At 40.5% G+C, this 20995-nt stretch overlaps 1 protein-coding gene across 4 annotated transcripts in view; it reads right to left on the reverse strand.

Annotated features, from left to right (window-relative positions):
- The window catches only part of LOC119498660 (laminin subunit alpha-3-like), a 71836-nt gene that overhangs the window by 29403 nt on the left and 21438 nt on the right, over window positions 1–20995 (reverse strand). For 3 of the 4 annotated variants that reach the window (XM_037787699.1, XM_037787697.1, XM_037787700.1), the window contains exons 9-34: window positions 20426–20516; window positions 18987–19118; window positions 16879–16929; window positions 16707–16754; window positions 14795–14929; window positions 13546–13680; window positions 12299–12433; window positions 11720–11854; window positions 11303–11355; window positions 10696–10795; window positions 9779–9831; window positions 9279–9384; window positions 8843–8942; window positions 7664–7820; window positions 6939–7077; window positions 6600–6742; window positions 5546–5649; window positions 4947–5103; window positions 4366–4529; window positions 4129–4237; window positions 3942–4039; window positions 1870–2068; window positions 1605–1731; window positions 1163–1311; window positions 563–678; window positions 81–292 (exon numbers count right to left, since the gene is read on the reverse strand). In XM_037787699.1, the coding sequence (XP_037643627.1) occupies window positions 81–292; window positions 563–678; window positions 1163–1311; window positions 1605–1731; window positions 1870–2068; window positions 3942–4039; window positions 4129–4237; window positions 4366–4529; window positions 4947–5103; window positions 5546–5649; window positions 6600–6742; window positions 6939–7077; window positions 7664–7820; window positions 8843–8942; window positions 9279–9384; window positions 9779–9831; window positions 10696–10795; window positions 11303–11355; window positions 11720–11854; window positions 12299–12433; window positions 13546–13680; window positions 14795–14929; window positions 16707–16754; window positions 16879–16929; window positions 18987–19118; window positions 20426–20516 (3148 nt within the window). The remainder of the gene's footprint in view (window positions 1–80; window positions 293–562; window positions 679–1162; window positions 1312–1604; window positions 1732–1869; window positions 2069–3941; window positions 4040–4128; window positions 4238–4365; window positions 4530–4946; window positions 5104–5545; window positions 5650–6599; window positions 6743–6938; window positions 7078–7663; window positions 7821–8842; window positions 8943–9278; window positions 9385–9778; window positions 9832–10695; window positions 10796–11302; window positions 11356–11719; window positions 11855–12298; window positions 12434–13545; window positions 13681–14794; window positions 14930–16706; window positions 16755–16878; window positions 16930–18986; window positions 19119–20425; window positions 20517–20995) is intronic. The other variant, XM_037787698.1, reaches the window with a different exon arrangement.

The raw sequence follows: 20995 nt of genomic DNA on the forward strand, positions 1-20995 counted from the left end.
CAAATGCATTTCAAACTAACTAGAGGTTAGATAACCCTCACATTCTAACCAGCACAAGTCGGAAGTAACCGTCCACTCACGTCTGCAGTAGGGGAAGCCGTAGTATCCCGTGGCACACTTTGTGCACTGTCGACCGATGACAAACTGCCTGCAGGGACACTGTCCTCCAACTGGCTCACATGTGGTCCCTGTAGAGCCGGACTTGTCACAGTCGCAAGGCAGCGCTCCATTATTATAGGCTGCTACAAGAGAGCGGGCAGAGTCTCTGCAGAACTGGGGAGAAGTTCTCGGGCTGAGGGAACAGAAAAATAAAAGGAGATCTTTCAAATAAAGATTTGATTTTATACTCTGTTATCACAGCTAGAGGGCACCATTTCCAAAACCTTCCACTGTACTGTTTTTTTATTGATAAACCGTGGTGAATAAATGGATTATTGCACAAAAAAATCAAACAAGGCATCAATATATCATAGAGAGAAAAGCTTATAACAAAATAAATAAACAACTGATCAAATCGTTAAAGTACCATTTCAAATGGATTTTGTCCAGTTTGGATACTTACTCAATATAGAAGCCTTCTCCTCTACACTGCTGTATGAAATCTGCAGATTTATCCAGTGGCTTTGCTTTCAGGAGATCAGGGGTGTAACTGCTATCGGGAACCAACAAGATATAATCCTACACAAAAGACACAAAGCATAACAAAAGATAAAAAACACACACAATCTCACCAGAAATTTCCAGTTTATTTTGTGCTTAATGTATTCATATCAGTATGATGCAGAGAGTGATAAACAGATAAACTGGGGATTTTTCTGCTTGATTTTATCTGAAGAAGGGAAAGTAAAGCAAGTGAACAACAGGCAAGCAAAGCCCAGCTTGCCTGTGCCCAACAGAGGTTGGAAGCTTAGCTTTTAGCTTTTAGAAAGCTGTGTGGGGCTGCCAGGTGGAATACAGTCCCTTCATTGTTGTTGTTTGGGATACGGTGCAACACTGAGGAGAGAGGACCTCAACATGCCAAGTCCTCAACCTCAACAACTCCAGCACAAAACACAGACTCACTCCTCAAACCTGCAGACTTTACACGGAAGTATGTGTATTTTTTTCACATTTCTGTTCGTGGGTAAACATTATTTGGACAAAGTTTGACTTGACCACCGACCAGTACAAGTGTCTTCTTGGGTGGCACGATCACAGAGATGGAGGGCAGCTGCCAAGAATTCTGGTCAAAGTCGAGGGCAATGCGTCCATCAGCGATCACAACCTCTCTGCAGCCTGAGACCGCAGGGCAGAACGATGCATTTATTGAACCTGTAAGAGAAGAGCAGAGTTTAAGTTGAGTGGAGAAAAAGGAAGAATTGCTAGCATGCTGCATAATAATCCGTCCCAATGCTAAAGCCGTATAGGGAAGTGTGTCTAAGGCCTTTGATCATCTAGTCATGAGCCCAGGGACTTAATCTGCTCTTAAGGAGGGATCCCCCCCTCACTGAGAAGGCTTTCCCGGTCACTGCCCGAGGCACCACGCTTATATCCAATGGGAATCAATAAACTCTTATTTAATTTCAGTCAGGTAGTCAGACTACCACTTCCTCCAACGCACTCACCCTTCCACTGACGCCCTGCATCTACTCGGACCTCTACGGGGAAGGAGGTATGTTCAGGCTGGTGATAATGGACCACAACCACATACCTGCCCGGGAGGGGCACCTTGGGAGTGAAACTGATCTCCGTCTGGAAAAATAAAGGAGGAAACTTAAGCCTCAAGCAGTCGAAGTGAAATTGAAAATGAATGCCAGGGCAGAGGTTGCTCATTGAAGGAACTCCCAGCAGCAGGGTAAAGTCTAGAAAATGATTCAACAAAGTTTTTACCTGAGGAAATTTAAGCAGTATCCCGTCACTCTGAGGTTCACGGACAGGGAACACCCTGGTCTGTCGTCTCCGTCTCCACTCCTCATTCTCTCCTTGTTGGGGAGAAACAGCTGGTGCCGGAGAAAGCTGTCCATCACGGGCAGCATACAAAATCCAGGCTGAGGTTGGCTTGTCGAATTGCCTCGGAACGCAGTGCCGACTGGAAACGGTAAACAGCAACAGGACGTTGTTATTAAAGCCTGTTCATAGTGTTTGCCAAGCGCTATTGTAGCAGAACAATGTCACTCGTTAGGAGAGGGGTCAGTGGCGAGTCAGAGGTTGAGACCAATAAAACAACATAAATCTCCAATAATCCTTTTTTAAATCCACTGGTTATCCCACTCTCTCTCTCTCATCAGTGTGCAGCAATCCTGACATCACATTCTAAATATACACACATGTGTAAGGAAAGCTTTAGTACACAAACATGTCAAAATGTTTCCTACTTTTTGGGCTGGGAGATATAGCCAAAATCTTCTATCTCGATATACTGTAGGTTATATCATATCTCGATGACGATATATATCATGATATAGCATGTTTTCTGGTGGTTCAATAAATCAATAGTCTATATGAACTGGTAAAGCCTATTTTTGTATACTCCTGTCAGTATGAATTAAATACTTGACAAATGAAGAGAAAAAAATAATATTTCCAGCTATACACTGACTATGTTTACATGCATGCACACAAATACAGAGTAATCAGATTAAGACAATAGTTTGATCAGATCTTCTGACAAGTTTTAGTTAGTATGTGCTTGTTATTATCAATTTAGGCAACATAATTGTGTATCAGGATATCTCGATATATGATTTCATCACGACATGATGTCATTGAAAGACGCTAATTTATCATATTGAATTATCGCCCAGCTCTACTTTCCAGAAGATCTTTAATATTCTGTAAATATGGAAGCAGTGTTTTGTAAAATGGAGAATGCGTCACCAAGTATTTGACTAACCCGTAAATTAACATACAGTAGAACCAAAAATGCAACAGCAAACATTTTAGATGCTAAATAGTACACAATCAGTTTAAAGACATGAACATAAAGCATGTGTCAATTGCATATTAAGCCATCAACACATTCAGTTTTTCTTTCAAGCATGCATACTTGTATGTTATCTTAAGCTTAATTAAACAATTTACTTTTGCTTTCAAGTAATTCTATGACAGCATATTAGGACCATTGTAGGTAAAAAAATAATAATTACGGATCCGTGAGACGGAGGTAATAATACGAGAAAAAACTCAGAAGTCGTAAATTTACCAGAAAAAAACTTGGATATTCTCTGAAATTAAAGTAGCAAATTTACAAGAAACTCTGAAAAATAGTAGAGTGCTTAACCGTGGTAATGAAAAATAGTAATAAATACCAACACAACTTTAGGAGCAACAAAATTCAGACGGTGGTTGGCGTCACCACGTATTTTTCACTACTAAATGTATTACTTTAAATCTCGCCAATTATTGATTTTTTTTCCCGTAAATTTGCTACTTAACTGTCAGAGAATATCCAAGTTTTTTTCTTGTAAATTTACGACTTTAATCTCTCAAATTCTGAGCTTTTACTCTGAATATTACCCCCCTCCCCGTGCTCTGTTATTTATTTATTTTTACCTGGCAATAATACGCCGTGGTACAAGTTCTTTTTGTGACATATTTTCTTTTTCGACACTGTTCAGGGTAATTTACACAGTAAATGACAGGACTGCACACTGACAGCTATAAACATATGTTTAACTGTAACATCTAACCTGGTCTTAGGTTCAGAGTGAAGGTAGATTTATGTGTGACATAGAGAGAAAGAGAGAGTTTGACCCAAGTTCAGCCTCAGGTAAATGACCTTGCACAGCTGGAGGAATGTGGAAAACAGATGTGTGTCTCCACACTCCAAAGCAACAACATAATACAGAGGTGTAGTCAGCATCATCTCCTAAATTACAGCTTACATTTATGGGTGTTGAAAGGGTTTCTTCATGATTAATGTTATTAAAAGCATGCAATAGGGTTTATTCAAGGTGACCTACCTGTCTTGGGTGAAGCGGCCATGAGTGGAGACACACAGCACCTTTGGGTCCACATACTCAATGGAGAACTCTTCTGCAGGGATTGCGTACACTTTATACTACAGAGAGAAACAAATGCATATTAAATTGCATGCTGCTGTCTAGTTTATGAGCTATTATGAATCTTTTGTGGAAACATTTCCCTCACCAGCAGGAATGACGTAGTGGACGTTTGCAGAAGAACCTCCGTCTTGTGATCAAGCTGCAACACTGTCACCTGATTACTGCTGTCCACCGCCACACTCCGGCACAAAAAGCTGAGAGGGTTAAAGACACACAACAGCTGAAAAACATACATATTCTACAAATTTCTAGCTTTAAAACACTATTATTTTTCCAAGTTGTAAAAATGTTTTGGAAGCTGAAGCAACAAATATAGACTCACCTGAAGGCACAACTGTAAATGTTGGCCCTGGCTGGGATCTGGCTACCTGACTGGCCACTGATGAGTATGTTGACATTTTGGACAGCGTCTACCTCGCTGGCATACTCCAGGACAAGAACGTAAGGGCCAGGACGAGGCACACGTAGACTGAGCTGGAGCTGCGACTTCAGGACACAGATCATTTTATCAGTTTATTTTATGAACTCTAATAAAAGGACAAACTACTTACGGGAGATTAAAAAAAAAGCAATCAGTAAACGATTATAAAAATGTGTTTAAGTAATGACTTGAAGGTACAGTGTGTAGGATTTGGCGGCATCTAATGGTGTGGTCGCAGATTGCAAACAACTGAGTACCCCTCGGATCACTCCTCCCTTTCCAAGACCGCGGTAACGTGAGCCGCCAAGTACAAGTAGATATGAAGGGCTCATTCTAAGCTAACGATTATTTTATAGCTTTGTGTTTAACCTAGTCATGCTTTAAATGTACAATACCGAAACCAAACTCTGAATCAAATACAGCAGTAATTGGTTAAATCTCTATAATGTATGTAGGTGTGTACGTAAATCCAGGCCTTCTACCTGTCTGCCATTGAGAGCGGCCATCTCAGGGTGATCTGGGGTGGGACGGCGCACACGAGCCTGCCTCCTCCTGCGCCCGCTGCGGCTGGACAGTTTTCCTTGTGAGCCCAGAGCAGAGCTGAAGCCGTCCATGCCCACATGCTTATACAACAGACAGCTGAGAAAGAGAGACACGGGCATAGTCAGAGTCAGCAAGAATGATTAGAGATAATTACATGATCATTCTGTTTTAGTTGATGAAGCCAAGTCTGACAGATTCATAAAACATTTCTTAGTGTTAATGCGAGGAATAATTTTTTGAATTGTTGATTGCTATCTGTTTTGTAAACTCTCTGCCAATGTAGTGCATAGTATTGAAAAAATAGTTGATTTCTCTCCTTACCCTTTGGCATGTAGCAACATGATAGACTTCTGTGGGTTCATGTTAGTTTAAGTTGAATCAAGCCAATAATTGTATATGGAAAACTTGAGCAGTGAGTGCAGTATGAAGAAAAGAATGGATGGCTATGAAAACAAAACCTACCTGTGTCATGCATGAGTGATGAGTATGAGATACAGACAGACCTTAAAAATACTGAAGAGACATTTTAAAGACTTACTTTGTATCTCTGTTTGCAGCAGGTAAGTATGTGCAGGGCTGGGTGATCTTCTCCTGCAGCAAAGGTGCCTCATAGTAATCACGGGGCAGCAGCACTAAATAGTCCTGGAGAGTGAGAGTGACAGCGTGTACTTTAGTATTCAGTCTATTGCACATCAGTGTTAATTTTGGCAGCTATTATAGATTTAGTATTAGTCTTTAGACAAAAATGCTTATTAGTTTTAGTAATTTTTATCCTTAATAGTTTTAGTTGACGTCAACTCAAACGTTTTAGTCCAATTTTAGTCGACGAAAAGTCATTACATTTTAGTCAACTTTTAGTCAAAATGTTTTCTCTTTTCATTTTCTCACCTATTTTTTAATTGACTAAAATTTCCTTTTTTTAGTCATCAGATTATATTGATCATTTTAGTCAACCTAGTTGAACCAAAACAAATAATTTTGTCATTTTAGTAGTTAACTTATTTCACATAAGATTTTATCATTATCTGATGAAAAACACAGATTGAATGATTAAGAAGGCAGCTTTGCTACTCCGAGTCCTCCTGACTGCGCTCATTAGCTGTGAGAGCCAATCTGCACCGCCCCACATGCAAAAATATGCATTGATCAACCACCCGAACCCGACCTGCAAACCGCAAACTTTATGCATCATAGTAGCACAACTGTCAGGACTGAGATAAGGACAGAGACTGACTGAGCGCTGCCGCTGGCACGGTGTGTGTGTTTGAGACAGAAAGAGAGTGACAGAGAGAAGGGAAGAGATGGTGGGAGGTGACGGAAATAAAGAGAGATTTTGGTAAAGTTTTTATTTTTTTAAACTACATTTTAGTCTTGTCTTTTGTTGTCAACAATATTGCATATTTGATATCTTCACTGTTAGTGTTTAATGATGTCGGTGCTGTCTCATCTCATTGACAAACCTATTTCGTCATACTGTAGTTTTTGTTAGCAAAATTAACACTGTTACATTTGCTATTTTTCTCCAATGAACAAATGAACAAAGTGTAATATTACACAAGAAGACTCAATTCATGTCTTCCTCATGTACTCACCAGCAGAACTCCCTCTGCCCTGATGTGAATGATCCATTTCCCCGGGGTCAATGCAAAGGGCTCAGCGAAGCCCTCTCCTGGGACGGTGAGGAAGGATGGGGAGGGACTCTTAGGGAATATTACTTCCTTACTCTGATCTGACCCTGAGGAACAGCAAGCATAAATGTCTGTAATGTCACACACTCACAGATGATGGGCGGGACATTATCAGCAAGGGACACATCACGCACCAGCTTAATGACACACAGGAAATGGGTAATTTATTGTATTTCTTAAATGATGGGTTAGATATGATGGAGTGAAATGTAAGAGCTGATTCAATGTCAGAGGCAGCCTCACCTGCAGTGCCTCTGTTATCGGTAGCCTTGATGCTACCGGTCACACTGGTGCCGCTCGGGTTAGTGAACCGCAGAACCACACGGAATAAGTGCTGCCTCTCATCTTTTGGGTCAACATGCACTGTTACTCTGACTTCACTCTGCAGGGACGAGAGTGACACACAGCTGACTGCAATGGCATGGGTTTGAGTAGACGATGAGGGTATAATGTTAAGAGCAAAATCATGTCAGGTGGGCAGAGAATGTAAGCAAACAGAGCGGGTTAATCAACAGACAGCAAGCAAGAAAGGAAAATAGGAAGGCAGGCCCTTCACTTACAGTCACAGCAAGACTGAGAACCAGCTTCGTCCACCACCAAGATCCTTGCTCTCACTCGAGCTCTCCCCTTTCTTTGAGGGGTGGAGTAGCGCATTACAATATGGAAAAGGCCAGGAAAGCCAAGGGTAAGCGTTAGGATCACCTCCGGCTGAAGAGAGATAGTGTTAGTTCTAAGAGAGCTCCACAATCCCACATCAGCCCTGATATAATAGAAGGTTGTGTGCTTGAAGCAGGAATACCAGTGCAGAGGTAAAAGAAAAACAATCATAGTTGCATCAGAATAGACCCAAAAAGGAAGCTATAAGGTTATTATAGTGGCAGATAGTCCCCAAAAAAGACTGTAATTTATAAGAATAATCACATCAGTGTATCAAATATATCAAGGTACTGTTGTGAATATGTACTAACCTGTGCAGGAGACATTACAGCATAACCTCTCCAGCTGAAATCTGGGAACTCTTGGGGGTCATAGCCAAAACGCACTGGTCTGGCGTTTGGCGTGGTGCCATCCTCAACCTCAAACTTCAGTTGGTGGAGAGTGGGGATATAGTAGCTCGGTGCCGGCCTAACAAGGTGCATGAAAGGTTAAATGATGTTCCATTTGCAAAGAGAAACTATTTCATGCTAAATGTTGCCTGAATCCTAATGGTACATGTCCACAGTGGCGAGGGTTCGCGCCCATAGAAATAAAATAGGAGTAGAACGGACATTCCCATTAAAATTAACGTAGAAGGATATTCAGAGTGGCGGCCAGTTTTATGTGTACCGTTGCCATTGCAACCATTGTAGCAGGTTAAATTCTGTATAAACCGACTTGCTGCAAGTTGCAGGTTCACTTACAGCAGCATGATGTGTAACACAACAGCGTCGGTGTCTAGTGTACGTGTAGTTCCGCCATGCCGGCTGTCTCTTTTATAAGTAAGTAAGAAAGAAAGTATGAATTGGCCTTAATAGACGTTGATTCGGCTCTGTGACTACCTGACAACTGTGTGATTACTTTATGGCTCCACTGACGTGTGATGTCACAACAATCGGCATTTTCTTTTGACCTAGTCAACTGACCATGGCAAACAGTTCAATGTCCATTCTACTCTTATTCTATTTCTATGGTTGCACTGCTGATGCCCAGCATTGTTTGCTTGATGGGCTGCCACTAGTAGGCACTAGGGCACCTGATTGGACGAACGCTTTCACTCGCAGGCTGTCTGCTACCAGATTTCAAACCGGACCAACATGGCGGTTCATTTGGAAACTTTTTTTCTCTTATATTATTAAACATTTCATGCGAGAAATAAGCCACGCAGTTACTTAATCTGTCTTCATTTTTAGATTAACAACGGTTAAAAAGTTTTTCGTGAGTTTCCAGAGGTGGCGAGTCGTGCTGGATGTCCCTGATTTGCATAAAGTAGCCTTGCCCTCAACTTTATGTAAATTGTGAGCGGCCAACGTGACGCCCCGTCTCCTGAAATGCAACCAGAGTGCATTGCACAGTTGCTTACATAGACAATGAATGGGAAGCGTGGAAATGACAAATCTTGTGGACACGTACCATAATGCATCATGACATTCAAGACAGCCAAATCTTACTCAGAGCATTCACGGCCAACTATATTCTTCCGACACCGACACTGTCCCGATGTCTCATCGCACGCAGTGTCAATGGCACCACCTACATCACACTGACAACCTATCAGGGAGAGTAAAAGTCATTATATTTGATTAAAGAGTAACTTAATACCAGACCAAAGGCAGTGTGTCTTTGCCCTCTCTGGTTGAAAGTAAGGAGTGTGTTGAACTGTAACCACCCCCAACGGTGATGTCACGGTGTACTGACCACCTTGAGTACACTTATACTGAATGTCAATGCAACAGGTTATTCTGTTTCTTCTGAGTCTTGAAGGTAATAGCCTGCATGTTTATTCACTATTCCTCATATTATCATGTGCTATAGTAACACAGTTAACAGTACATACTATGTAAGTGATATGTGGTGTTAGTAGTTTGGTTAAGAAGGATGTCTTACCTTCACAGCCAAAATACTTCTTTTTCTGCAGCAGGAAGTATCCATCCTTACAGGTTTCACATGCATGTCCACATGCATAAGGCTTACAGTAACACTGTCCACTTTTCTAAACAAACAAGATGCACAAGATAAACAAAATACATGTTACAAAATCATGGCTGAGTCATTCAGTCAAAACACTGTACGATAGCTGTCTAATCTGAATCACAATTCGGCCAGATCCCGTCCGACTTTACTGTCTTCAGGAGGCTGTAGCAGGCTCAGTGTTAGAGCTGGAGTGAAGCTACTGGTATTATATGAAACTAGAAAACCTAAGGGAAGGAAGCTAAATAATGCTCCAAAGTTAGACTAAATATTGGCGAGGGGAAAAACTCGTACATCTACTGTTGACCTGCTATCTCCCCCTAAATGCCCCCTGCCCCCGTAAAAAAGATAAAAAATGGGTCTCTTAGGGTTAATAAATGTGCATCAGTCACTGCAGGTAATAATGAAATACTCACCTGTTCACACTCTCCAACACCACTCAGAGTCCCCTTCACATCACACCGACACTCTGGTATGAGACAGAGAGACAGAGAGAGAGGGGAGAGGTTATGAAAGGATAAAGGGGGATCTACAGTGAATAGACTCTGATTACAGGACTTTGTCACTTTCATGGGTGAAACACGACGGCACAAAACCCCACAATCTTCAGAGATCTGCACATCAAAGGTCCAGGGGAGCTTTACTGCCATGGCTTGCTTTCAACAAAGTGAAAAAAACTTCCCCTTAATGTCCGGCCACAGTCAACCAGAGGCATTCTTAGGATATTAAAAGCTCTTTTTTTCCCCTGTCTTGTGTCTTCAAGCAGCGCGGTAGTGACAACATTCTTGTTCTGTAACATTAGACAGGTATCTGGACAAAGCCTGAAGCTGTTCCCTTCACCAGCTGGATAATGGGAGCCACCTTCCCAAAATTAAGCATTTTCAGAGGATTAGGACAGAGTTATTTTTCTGTAGAGGTGAAGTCCAGAGGTATTGTTTTTAATGGGTACTCATTACTGCAAAATCACAGCATGAAAGCTCACAGGTTCACTTGCAGCTCCTTTATTTATGTGTTATTCCTCTGACAGCTCCCCTCTGAGGGACAGGAAGGCAGATCCGGTCTTGTTGACAGGAGTAATGTTGACATATCCTCTGGGTAAGAGAGGCCAAGACCCTTATCAGTTCCTTGTCAGATTGCTACTGGTGTTTTAATACAGTGGGAAAAAACGCAGTCAGTGATCAGACCTAATGCTCCTGGACAGAAAAATGAAACTGGGGAAAATCTGACTGACAGGAGATCAACTAAGTACTTTCTATTATTATTATTATTCTTTTTTCTTATTTTCTTTCACTGTTTACAAAATTAAGTCAATAATAGTTTTCCATTCACTTACCTATACAGCCACGAGAGTTGTCTGTAGCCAGATTCCAGTAGAGAGGTTTACACCTGTCACACAGGGTTCCCTCTACGCTTGCTAGGCAACGGCAGGAGCCCTGAAACCACAGATAAGGAATCTAAGTGTTGTGAAACTGGTAGCTAATATAGAAAGTCAAGTTTTATTTGCTTAAAATCTGATTGATTGAAATCAGTTGCAAGTGACTGCATATTGTGCTGCAGTGCCAGTTTTCTGAATGACTGGAAATTTGCAGTTTTTCCTCCTTTCAAACATAGCATATGTTCCAAAATAGAGCGGGAAACAACCTTCCAGAAACTTGTTTTTCATCCTCTGCAAAAAGGAAGGAAGTCTCCTTTCCTTTATTTTAATTGCATTTACATTTCAGGGGGAAAAAACACTTCCTTGTAAAAAATCTGCTGGAAGAAGTTTTAGCAGCACAGCTGTGTTATCAGTTATACAGCTTTGAGGTAATGTAAATCCACACCCAAAAGGCCCAGTGCTGGATTTAGACTGTGACCACTTTTGTTATCAAGGCTAATAAAAACATTATCAAGGTTGGGTTTTTGCTAGACAAGAAAATTACAGTTAATTCAGGGTGACGTACCGTTTGAGGATCAGTGAGCTCAGTTCCTTTTGGGTTACACACACTGATGGGGGCTGGAAGCACAAAATAAATCCACAACAAAGTAAAAAAAAAAAACTTTAGTAAATCAGCAAATTGTATTTTTACTTTCTGAAGTGCATGGAAGTAAACATGGCCCAAAGTCAAATCATTTATATTAAGGGGGACTGAGAGAGGACTATCAACACATTAAACAAATTATATCCTTCAACAATTGGACATTAGCAGTGTAGGGCAGTCTCTGTCGGGTCTGTGTGGTTATACTGTAGTAGCCTGGTGTCGTTTTCAGGCAATTTAATGAAGGTAAACACAGTGAACGGCCGTGCGTAACGGCACAGCACTCTAGCGTAGCACTTCTCAGCTGCTAACTGCTGCTTTCATTTATGATGATGTGGTTACCTGAGCACTGGGGGAACCTGAGTCCAGAGGCACAGCGGTCACACTGCTGGCCCACCACCCCTGGGAGACATAGACACTGACCCGACAGTGGGTTGCATATGCTGCCATATGAGCCGTCCGGTGAACATCGACAAACTGGGGACAGGAAACAAACTTAAGTATGAACTTCAAATATAACTGTTATCATCATTATGGTTAGGTGAATCTGGTATGAAAAAAAGGGGTTTAAAATGACTCCTGTTTTTTTTCCCAGAATCTGATTTCCTTCAGTGATTCCCAGTTGTCTATTCTTGGGAATGTGATTCCCTAGAAGGAAGAAGTCCATATATTTCTCATGCTCCAACTGTGTGTGAAACGCTGTGTCATGCAGAATACATAAACATAAATAAAAGTGGATAACAACATAGGGTTTTTTACAGGATACTGTGGGAGAATGAGCATGTTTGAGAGAAGACGCCACAGTAAGCCCTGTGAAACCAGCAGCAACATTTTTTTCCACCAGCACTCAGATCCCATGCACCCATTTGGTTTATCTGTCGTAGTTACACTGGTGGACATAGAGGGATTAAAGCCACTCACCAGCACAGTCTGGGTATCCATAGTAGCCTGGTGCACATTCGTCACACTCCTGCCCCGCGTAGTTGGGAAAGCAAATACACTGACCACTTGGACTGCACACACTGTCGGCCACACCGGCCCCGTCACAGGCACACGCTGGAGGAAGAGAAAGAGGCTCGTGAGCTGCTGCTTTTGCAAATTTGCACACTTAGACAATCCTTAGGCACCGATCAGACAGAGTGCGTTTTAGCAGCCTGGGGCGTTTTCAATGACAGTGAAGCGTTTTGCGTGCTCCTTTTGGGTTGCTGAACGCCTCGTGTTTTTCCACTCTGTGCGTCTCATATTTTTACAGGAGCACCTTGAAGAGCTGTATGACTTTACCAACCATAGTTACCATGATTTGAATACCAAACAGCAGGCTTGGAGGCAAATCAGTGAGGTAATTGAGATTTTGGGTAAATTGTTTTCATTTATTTAAACTGTACTATTAACTATTTGAGCCACGTACGGTTCATGGTCTGTATTAAGGTAATGTTAGCACTCATTTAGTGGTTACGTAGCAACAATATAAAATATAAAGACGCAGCAAATTGCAATAAAAGCTCTGTCTAATTGGGCAACAAAAAGGCAGTGCGGTGCGCCTTGTGTTTTCCACCTGCAAAACATGCTCTGTGTGATCAGTGCCTCATTCTTTATTAGAATCAAAATAATCAATCATCATTCATTTTATCTGTATAGGACAGCAAGATTCTTTAAAATTAGCATCTAAAAAACACCTGTATTCATTTATACAAACAGCGTGTAATTGTTAAAATTACATAAGCTGATGATAAAATAAAATAGACTCTCTTGGTTTGGGCTTCCCAGGAAGACCATGTTAGAGCTTCAGGGTTCAAGTGTCAAAAGTCTCACGCTTAGATTTTACAATGGCCAAATACATAGCGCTGCTTGAAGTGTACTTGCTCCAGAAACTAGTGCAAGTAGGTTCATGCAAACAAAGAGACACTTTTCTGTAACAATAAAGCACAAGTTTGCAGGACAAACTGTTAAAATTCTTGACACACCAAGCCTCACTGTGTAACTGACTGCAATTAGTCCAAAACATCACTACTGGCTACGCTGCCATGTGGAAACAAGTCCCCATTTCCTTTTCTGGCATGCCGTCTTTGTTTACATCTACATTATAACAATCTATTTCCAAATAAAGGTCATGTTTCATAATCATTCAGTTAGACTGAGTGCTCATTAGCATGGTGATTCTTTCTCACCCTGGCAGTTTGGGAAGGAGTGGTATCCTGGTCGACAGCGGTTGCATTGCTCCCCCTCCACACCCTGACGGCACAGGCAGCGGCCTGAAGCATCGCACACCCCGTGAGCCGTCCCTCTGTAGTCACATATACACTCTGTGCACAAACACATTAGAAATGTTTATTTGAACAATAAAAGTAAACAAATTAAATCCTAACTAATAGAAATTCAAATGAGTAACCCTGTTGAACCCTGAAGCCTGCTTATAAATGAGCCTGAGCTCTTTCTTTGGTGCAGCAGCTGAATAACAGGGAATGACAAATACTTGTCAGTTGTATTCTCATATTGTTGCACACAGTGGTACGGCTACACTGGTGCCCACGTCTTGCCAAGCCTCCCCTGGTATTGGTATGTGAATAGACTTGGCACTAAGACAGGACAGCCACCAGAGAGACTGCTGCCACAGTTTACTTTGCCCCTAAGCAGCTCCAAATACTAAAATCTGCTTTTCAAAGGCTGCTGATAAAATTCCTTCTAAGTCAGCACACAAGATTAAAGATACTTTCTTGAGTGAGTTAAAGGAACGTTATTGTTTATATTCTCTGACAAATGATGACAGAGGGTTAAAGGTCTTTGTTTTAATAGAAATGCTATAATAATGTGTTTCCCAGCTTGGAGGAAACCAGAAAAGGGAATTTAGAAGAGGGGCAATAACTAATAATAGACTGGTTAGTTCTCACAGTCCCACTAATGCTATCCGGAGAGGACAGAGACCACTTGAACTTAAATCCCAGCTGACGGACATGATAATTTAAAACCACCAGAGTGTTTTGCTCAACAATTGCAACAGATCTGCTGTCACTGAGCAGCAGATTTACTCATTCTGATCATAGACTGTATATCAGAAGTGGACGTAGTTTGTGGACTGCCGTTTTAAAACTTTGATTTGGGCATTTTGGCCGTCGACATCTTTTTTTTCATCCATTTTTGCAACCAGAAGTGACACTTTTCTGTAACAATAAAGCACAAGCTTGCTGGACAAACTGTAAAAATTCTTGGCACACCAAGCCTCACTGTGTAACTGACTGCAATTAGTCCAAAACATCACTACTGGCTACGCTGCCATGTGGAAACAAGTCCCCATTTCCTTTTCTGGCATGCCGTCTTTGTTTACATCTACATTATAACAATCTATTTCCAAATGAAAGGTCATTTTTCATAATCATTCAGTTAGACTGAGTGCTCATTAGCATGGTGATTCTTTCTCACCCTGGCAGTTTGGGAAGGAGTGGTATCCTGGTCGACAGCGGTCGCATCGCTCCCCCTCCACACCCTGACGGCACAGGCAGCGGCCTGAAGCATCGCACACCCCGTGAGCCGTCCCTCTGTAGTCACATATACACTCTGTGCACAAACACATTAGAAATGTTTATTTGAACAATAAAAGTAAACAAATTAAATCCTAACTAATAGAAATTCAAATGAGTAACCCTGTTGAACCCTGAAGCCTGCTTATAAATGAGCCTGAGCTCTTTCTCTGGTGCAGCAGCTGAATAACAGTTAGTTAGTTCTCACAGTCCCACTAATGCTATCCGGAGAGGACAGAGACTACTTGAACTTAAATCCCAGCTGACGGACATGATAATTTAAAACCATCAGAGTGTTTTGCTCAACAATTGCAAGAGTTCTGCTGTCACTGAGCAGCAGATTTACTCATTCTGATCATAGACTGTATATCAGAAGTGGACGTAGTTTGGACTTCTGTTTTAAAACTTTGATTTTGGCATTTTGGCCGTCGCCATGAGAGGGTAGAGCTAATGGCGCCTTCAAATGAAACTCGTGTTTACAACATGAGAAGTCATGTACACAATATGCTTAGTGTTTAAGTGGTTAAGTCGTGAAGAACACCGCTGCTAAGCAACGGCAATATTAATGTTACTGTCGACGTCTTGAACCCACAGAGGCTAACAATTTAGCAAGTTAGCAAGTGGGTAACATAATGCAGTAAATGCAGAGGCATAATGACAGAGGATAAAGATGAGGCAGGTGGGAATATCAACATTTTCCTCAGACCAATTATAAAATGACAAAGAAAAACAACATACGACTAAAATTACAATATATTAACTTATTATGCATCAAAACTAACTTCCATGGCCTCTGCCATTTCTGACGTCAACAAAAATGTTACAACTCGTTAACTCGAAGCTTTCAGAAACTTTCCACTTACGAGGTTGTGAATACCACATTAGCGGGGCGTTCATACGGACTCTTCCCGAGAACACGGTAAACATGACTTGCACCATACGTACAGCCGAACACTGAATAAAGCATTTATAAGTGACCAAAATGTTACAATTAACTTTCATGAACTGAAAGTTACTGTGAAAGACGGAAACATGGACAACACCCAGACCGGAGAGCGCCGTTGTAGTAACTTATCAATCATAAGGTAGCCACGCCCTAAAGCATACCTTGCTTTATGGTCTATATGACTCTAAATGGGACCATAATTTACTAAATGAACATCATGCTGTATTGAAGAAGACTTGAAACTAGCGATTGAGACCATAAACTCAAGTTTACAATGTTTACTGAGGTAATAAATCAAATGAGAAGTAGGCTCATTTTCTCATAGACTTCTATACAATCAGACTTCTTTTTGCAACCAGGGGAGTCGCCCCCTGCTGGATATTAGACAGAATGCAAGTTTAAGGCACTTCAGCATTGGCTTCACTTTTTAGACCCGGAGGTTGCCCACTGATTCTGACATTATCATAATATAATACAATCATAATATACTACCAGTTCTGTTTTCATAAGGCCTACAAACATTATCTTACCTTTAGTCGTGCCTGTATACATTAAGTCTTTATTGACTGACCCCTACCACATGTTATTAACATTTAACTCATTAGGAAACCAAGTCAGACTCAATGGTGCCTTACATAGTCCTCTAAAGCCCTTTTTAACAACCTAGAACTGTGACTCAGGTGACAAAAAAGTCAAAGTCTGCCTTGTAAAAGAGCTCTTCAAGTGGATACAGTTTCAGTCAGGGTTTTTTTGTTTTGTTTTAGATACAGTAAATGCAAATCAGAAGAAGCAATAAAAGCAGTTAACATAGCATAGCCGTGTAAACACCTTTATAGTAGCACAACATATCAGGTGTAATTACACTCACGCTGACAGCTGGGTGGGCCAAAATAACCTAGAGGGCAAGCGGTGGGCCCTACACAGAGAGAAAGGAAAAAGGATGGAGAAATAAAGAGGATCAGTAACAGCATTTTAAATGATTGTTTAAAGACATCTGTCAAGCTAAATTGTGGTATGAGACATTGAATGATTGAACTTACCCACAATAGGTCCCACAGGGGATTTGGTGGTAGTCTGGTATACGGGATATCCTGATTGCAAATGACAGACATGGAATTAAGACCTCCACTGACGGGAAACTGTGATCAAGTAAAACCCCAAGTGTCAACTTTATTTATCTTAGTGGAGCATTGCTTTTACTGTAAGATTTTAAATCCACCTTTGAAAAACCATAAACAAGAGAACACAATGGAGTTAGAGGTAAACGTTATTAAAGTAATAGTTCGACATTTTGGGAAATATGCTCATTCATTTTCTTGGTGGTTTCGGTAACTTTGAACAGAGCCAGGCTAGCTGTTCCCCTGTTTCCTGTGTTTATACAAAGCTAAGCTAACTGCTACATATCCAGCATTAACATACAGACAAAAGAATAGTATCAATCCTCTCATCTAACTTTTGGCAAGACAGCAAATAGGTGTTTTCCCCAAAGTGTCAAACTATTCCTGTAACACCGTGATGTGTAAAGAATCGTAGCCTTCTACCAGAAATAAACTAAATCAACTTTTATCTACTGCATGACACATATAAAATGTAGAAATTTTATACAGTAACTTAAAACAGCAGAGAAGAATCACTTGAAACCCAGACAGCCTCCTAATGACTGCCAGCATGTTCAGACTAGTTTGTCAGTGCTAACAATCTGGAGATGAGAGACAAAGTTCTATTAATAACTTGCAGTAATAAATCTGTCTATTGCTCATAATGTGTCTGAATTTATGAGTTTAAAATTAATTTCATGGTTATATGACATTAAAAAAAAACAACGAGCCGGGGGCAGATTACAGATTAATTAATTTTTCGTGTATTATGACTGTATAAAACAAACACGGACGTTTTAAATGATACCACAGATCAATCAAAGTGGTTTACAGCAAGGTTATAATACATTTTAATTTTCAAGTAGTTTTTATTTTATTTTAGTTTAACTTTTCAATTTCATTTTAGTATAGTTTTAGTTAGTTGTCAGAGTGTGTTTGCTAGTTTTAGTTTAGTTTCATTTTTTCAGAAAGGTTTAGTTTTGGTTTTATATATTTATTTTTAGTTTGTTAGTTAGTATATACATAGTTACATATACATAAAGAAAACATGGTTGGAGAACTGTAAATTATCATAATCTTCACACTACTTTAGTAAAAGATTTCTGTTGTTCAATGTCACGAGAAATGACGGAAATTCGTACCGTCTCCTTTTTTCGGTAGAGATATATTAGAGCTAAAACACTGAAACTGAAATGAATTTACATTTTTATTTTTATATAAGTTTTTAATATCGTTTCAGTTTAGTTTTAGTTTTTCTTAAAGGATATCGTTTTTATTTAGTTTCAGTTTACTAACAATATTTTTCACTGATTATTTTCGTTGTGGTTTCAGTTCTAGTTTACTATTACAGTTTATTATTACTATTACATGGATAGGAAGCCTCTCTATGACCCATTATATGGACTAGTTGAACTAATTCCAGTTAAATTCAAGTTTTAAAACATAAATGCCACCTCAGAAAAAATAAGTGACTCTCAGTTATATATTTATTCAAATTCCAGCTGTAGTAAGTTCACCCAGAGACCTTAAAAAGGACTTATGTCAGTCAAAGACCGGAAGAAAACATAATAACTGCTCAAAAACAGGAGAGATGAAACACTGGGTGGCTTATCTCTACGCCTGGGCAGACTCCTGAGTCTGTAGCCAGATCAGAATGAGATAAGATGGGGAAACTCTCCTTTGTGTGTCTGATATCTGAGTCTATTTGTTTTGACAGAGGTTTGGTATGTGGAGTCAATACTGTAGCATGTGCATACATTCTCCTGCATGTAGCCCTGCAGCATTAAAGGCATATTTCTTTGAGTATATAATAATAGGTAAGTCCAAAAGAGTTGTATTCTTCCCTTAAGGGGGGAAACCGACAGACCGAAATACAAAAGGCAAGAAAATGGTGAACAGGAAACTGATTCCAGATTCTAGATAGGATTCAGTTTCACCTCACTGTACCTTGACAAACACAGACACATCATTTATCAACGTTTTCTCCATGATTCAAAGGGACAAGGGTAAAGGTGGGTATCCAGTTTGCGATAAGAGAAAGGAAAACTTACGAATGCACTGCGGGTAGTAATAGTATCCGTCAGCACAGCGATCACAGTTTTCTCCAGCAAACTGTGGCTTGCAGAGACACCTTCCAGACCCCATTTCACAGCCGGCTGTAGTCCTTTCATCACACCTGCAGGCTAGTGGGGTCGCATGTTTTTCTTTCAATTAACATTTACACACAAATGTGCACAGATGCATCGATGTAGACTAACATGGACATCCATACACATAAACACAGCACATAATTATTGGTTATAAGGCAAAAAGACATTTACTGTAACATAAAATATCAGTAACAAGTTCAGAACACTTTCAACCATCCATCATCTCAAAATGAGAAGCATATAATGATTACTGGACCTTTACTGACTCGGCTTTTGCCAAAACGAACACCTTCCTCTTCTAAGCTGACTTTAATTAAGTTTGAGGATTTTATGGTTTACTTTTCAAAGCGCTCAGGGCAACCAGTTTAATTCCAGTACTCTCTTATGTCCAAACACAACTGGCAGCTATTTATATGGCAAGGAACAGCCATGGACCATTAAAGTAATGTAAACAAGAGCGGAGCCCAGTATAGCAATAATTCAAGCGGTGGTGCCAGTGGTGCTTGTGCAACGGTGCTGTCTCAAACAAGACACTGATGCCTCTCTTTGAATACAACACTGTTATGGCTTCGCTTGTTCGTCATACTGTACATACTGCAGGTCAAATACCTACAGGGTGAGATGTTAAACGTATCTACTGCTGTAGCCTGGAAATTAGACAGATGGCAATGTTCAACCCTAACAAGTTACCTTTTCGTAATATGCTTTCATTGCATTAATTAAAGAGACAGCTATGAAGTCCACATTCAGGAACTGAAGCCTTAATCGATGCTCTCGCCAAAGCAACCAGACTCCATTGAGAAAAAACAGTAACTTAAATTTGCAGAACACGGGGGTTGCTGGTCTACCGCTGCCTTAGTCAGTTTGTTTGTGTTATTGTGTAATTTGGTGACTCCGAACTAACCAAAGTCACATAATAACACAAACAAACTAACCGATCAAAGCAACGGTAGATCAGCAACCCCCCTTTCTTCGAGGTAAAATAAAAAATGTTCCCAATGGAGTCTGGTGGCTTTGGCAAGAGCATAGATGGATACAACGGTTTCAGTTCCCCGTCAGAAAGGGCTGTCTGACGGCAAGGTAAAGCAGTGAAAATATTCTAAATATAGCTGTGCACTTAAAATGATAGATTTTTTTTAGGTGAGCCTTTCTTTTAGGTGGCTAAAATATGTTTTGCTACTGGAGCATTGCTTTGGTTCCGTGCAGTAACTCCTGTCTGCTTCTCGAAACTGGGGGCGTGCCGACCGTCATCTACTGTAGGTAATACACTAAGCAACTCATACAACCCCACTTAAAAACACCCGAACTATCCCTTTAAATCAAGGAAAAATGCTACTCACATATGCATCCTGTAGGAGATTCGGGAGGTACTCCATAAGGCCTGTAGAAACCTTCAAGGCATCGCTCACAGTTCACTCCATCAGTGTTGTGCTAAAGAAGAACACAAAATAATGTGTGAGTCAAAACTCCTACATAATATATCAGGGAGAACAGCATGACAAGCATAAGAGTCCTCTTTTATCGGTAAAGTAGAATTTCTCGTTTAAAGGAACAATGTGTAGCATTTCTAGGGATCTATTAGCAGAAATGTAATATAATATTCATAACTATCTTTTCATTAGTGTATAATCACCTGAAACTAAGAACCTTTGTGTTTTTGTTAGCTTAGAATGAGCCCTTTATATCTACATAGGGAGCGCGGTTTTGCAATCACCGGCTCACGTTACCGCAGTCTTGGAGAGGGAGGAGTGAGCAGAGGGGTCATATTAACATAACACTCAATAAACTTTATTTTAACGAAAGAAAATGACACAAAATCAATTTCTTGGAGCAGTAATAGCAAAGTGTGTAAATGGAAAAAGGTTGTTTCGGCCTCACAAAAACAAAACGATGCCATATGAAATGCTCCA

The sequence above is a fragment of the Sebastes umbrosus genome, chromosome 12 (genome assembly GCF_015220745.1).
Source record: "Sebastes umbrosus isolate fSebUmb1 chromosome 12, fSebUmb1.pri, whole genome shotgun sequence".
NCBI lineage: Eukaryota > Metazoa > Chordata > Actinopteri > Perciformes > Sebastidae > Sebastes > Sebastes umbrosus.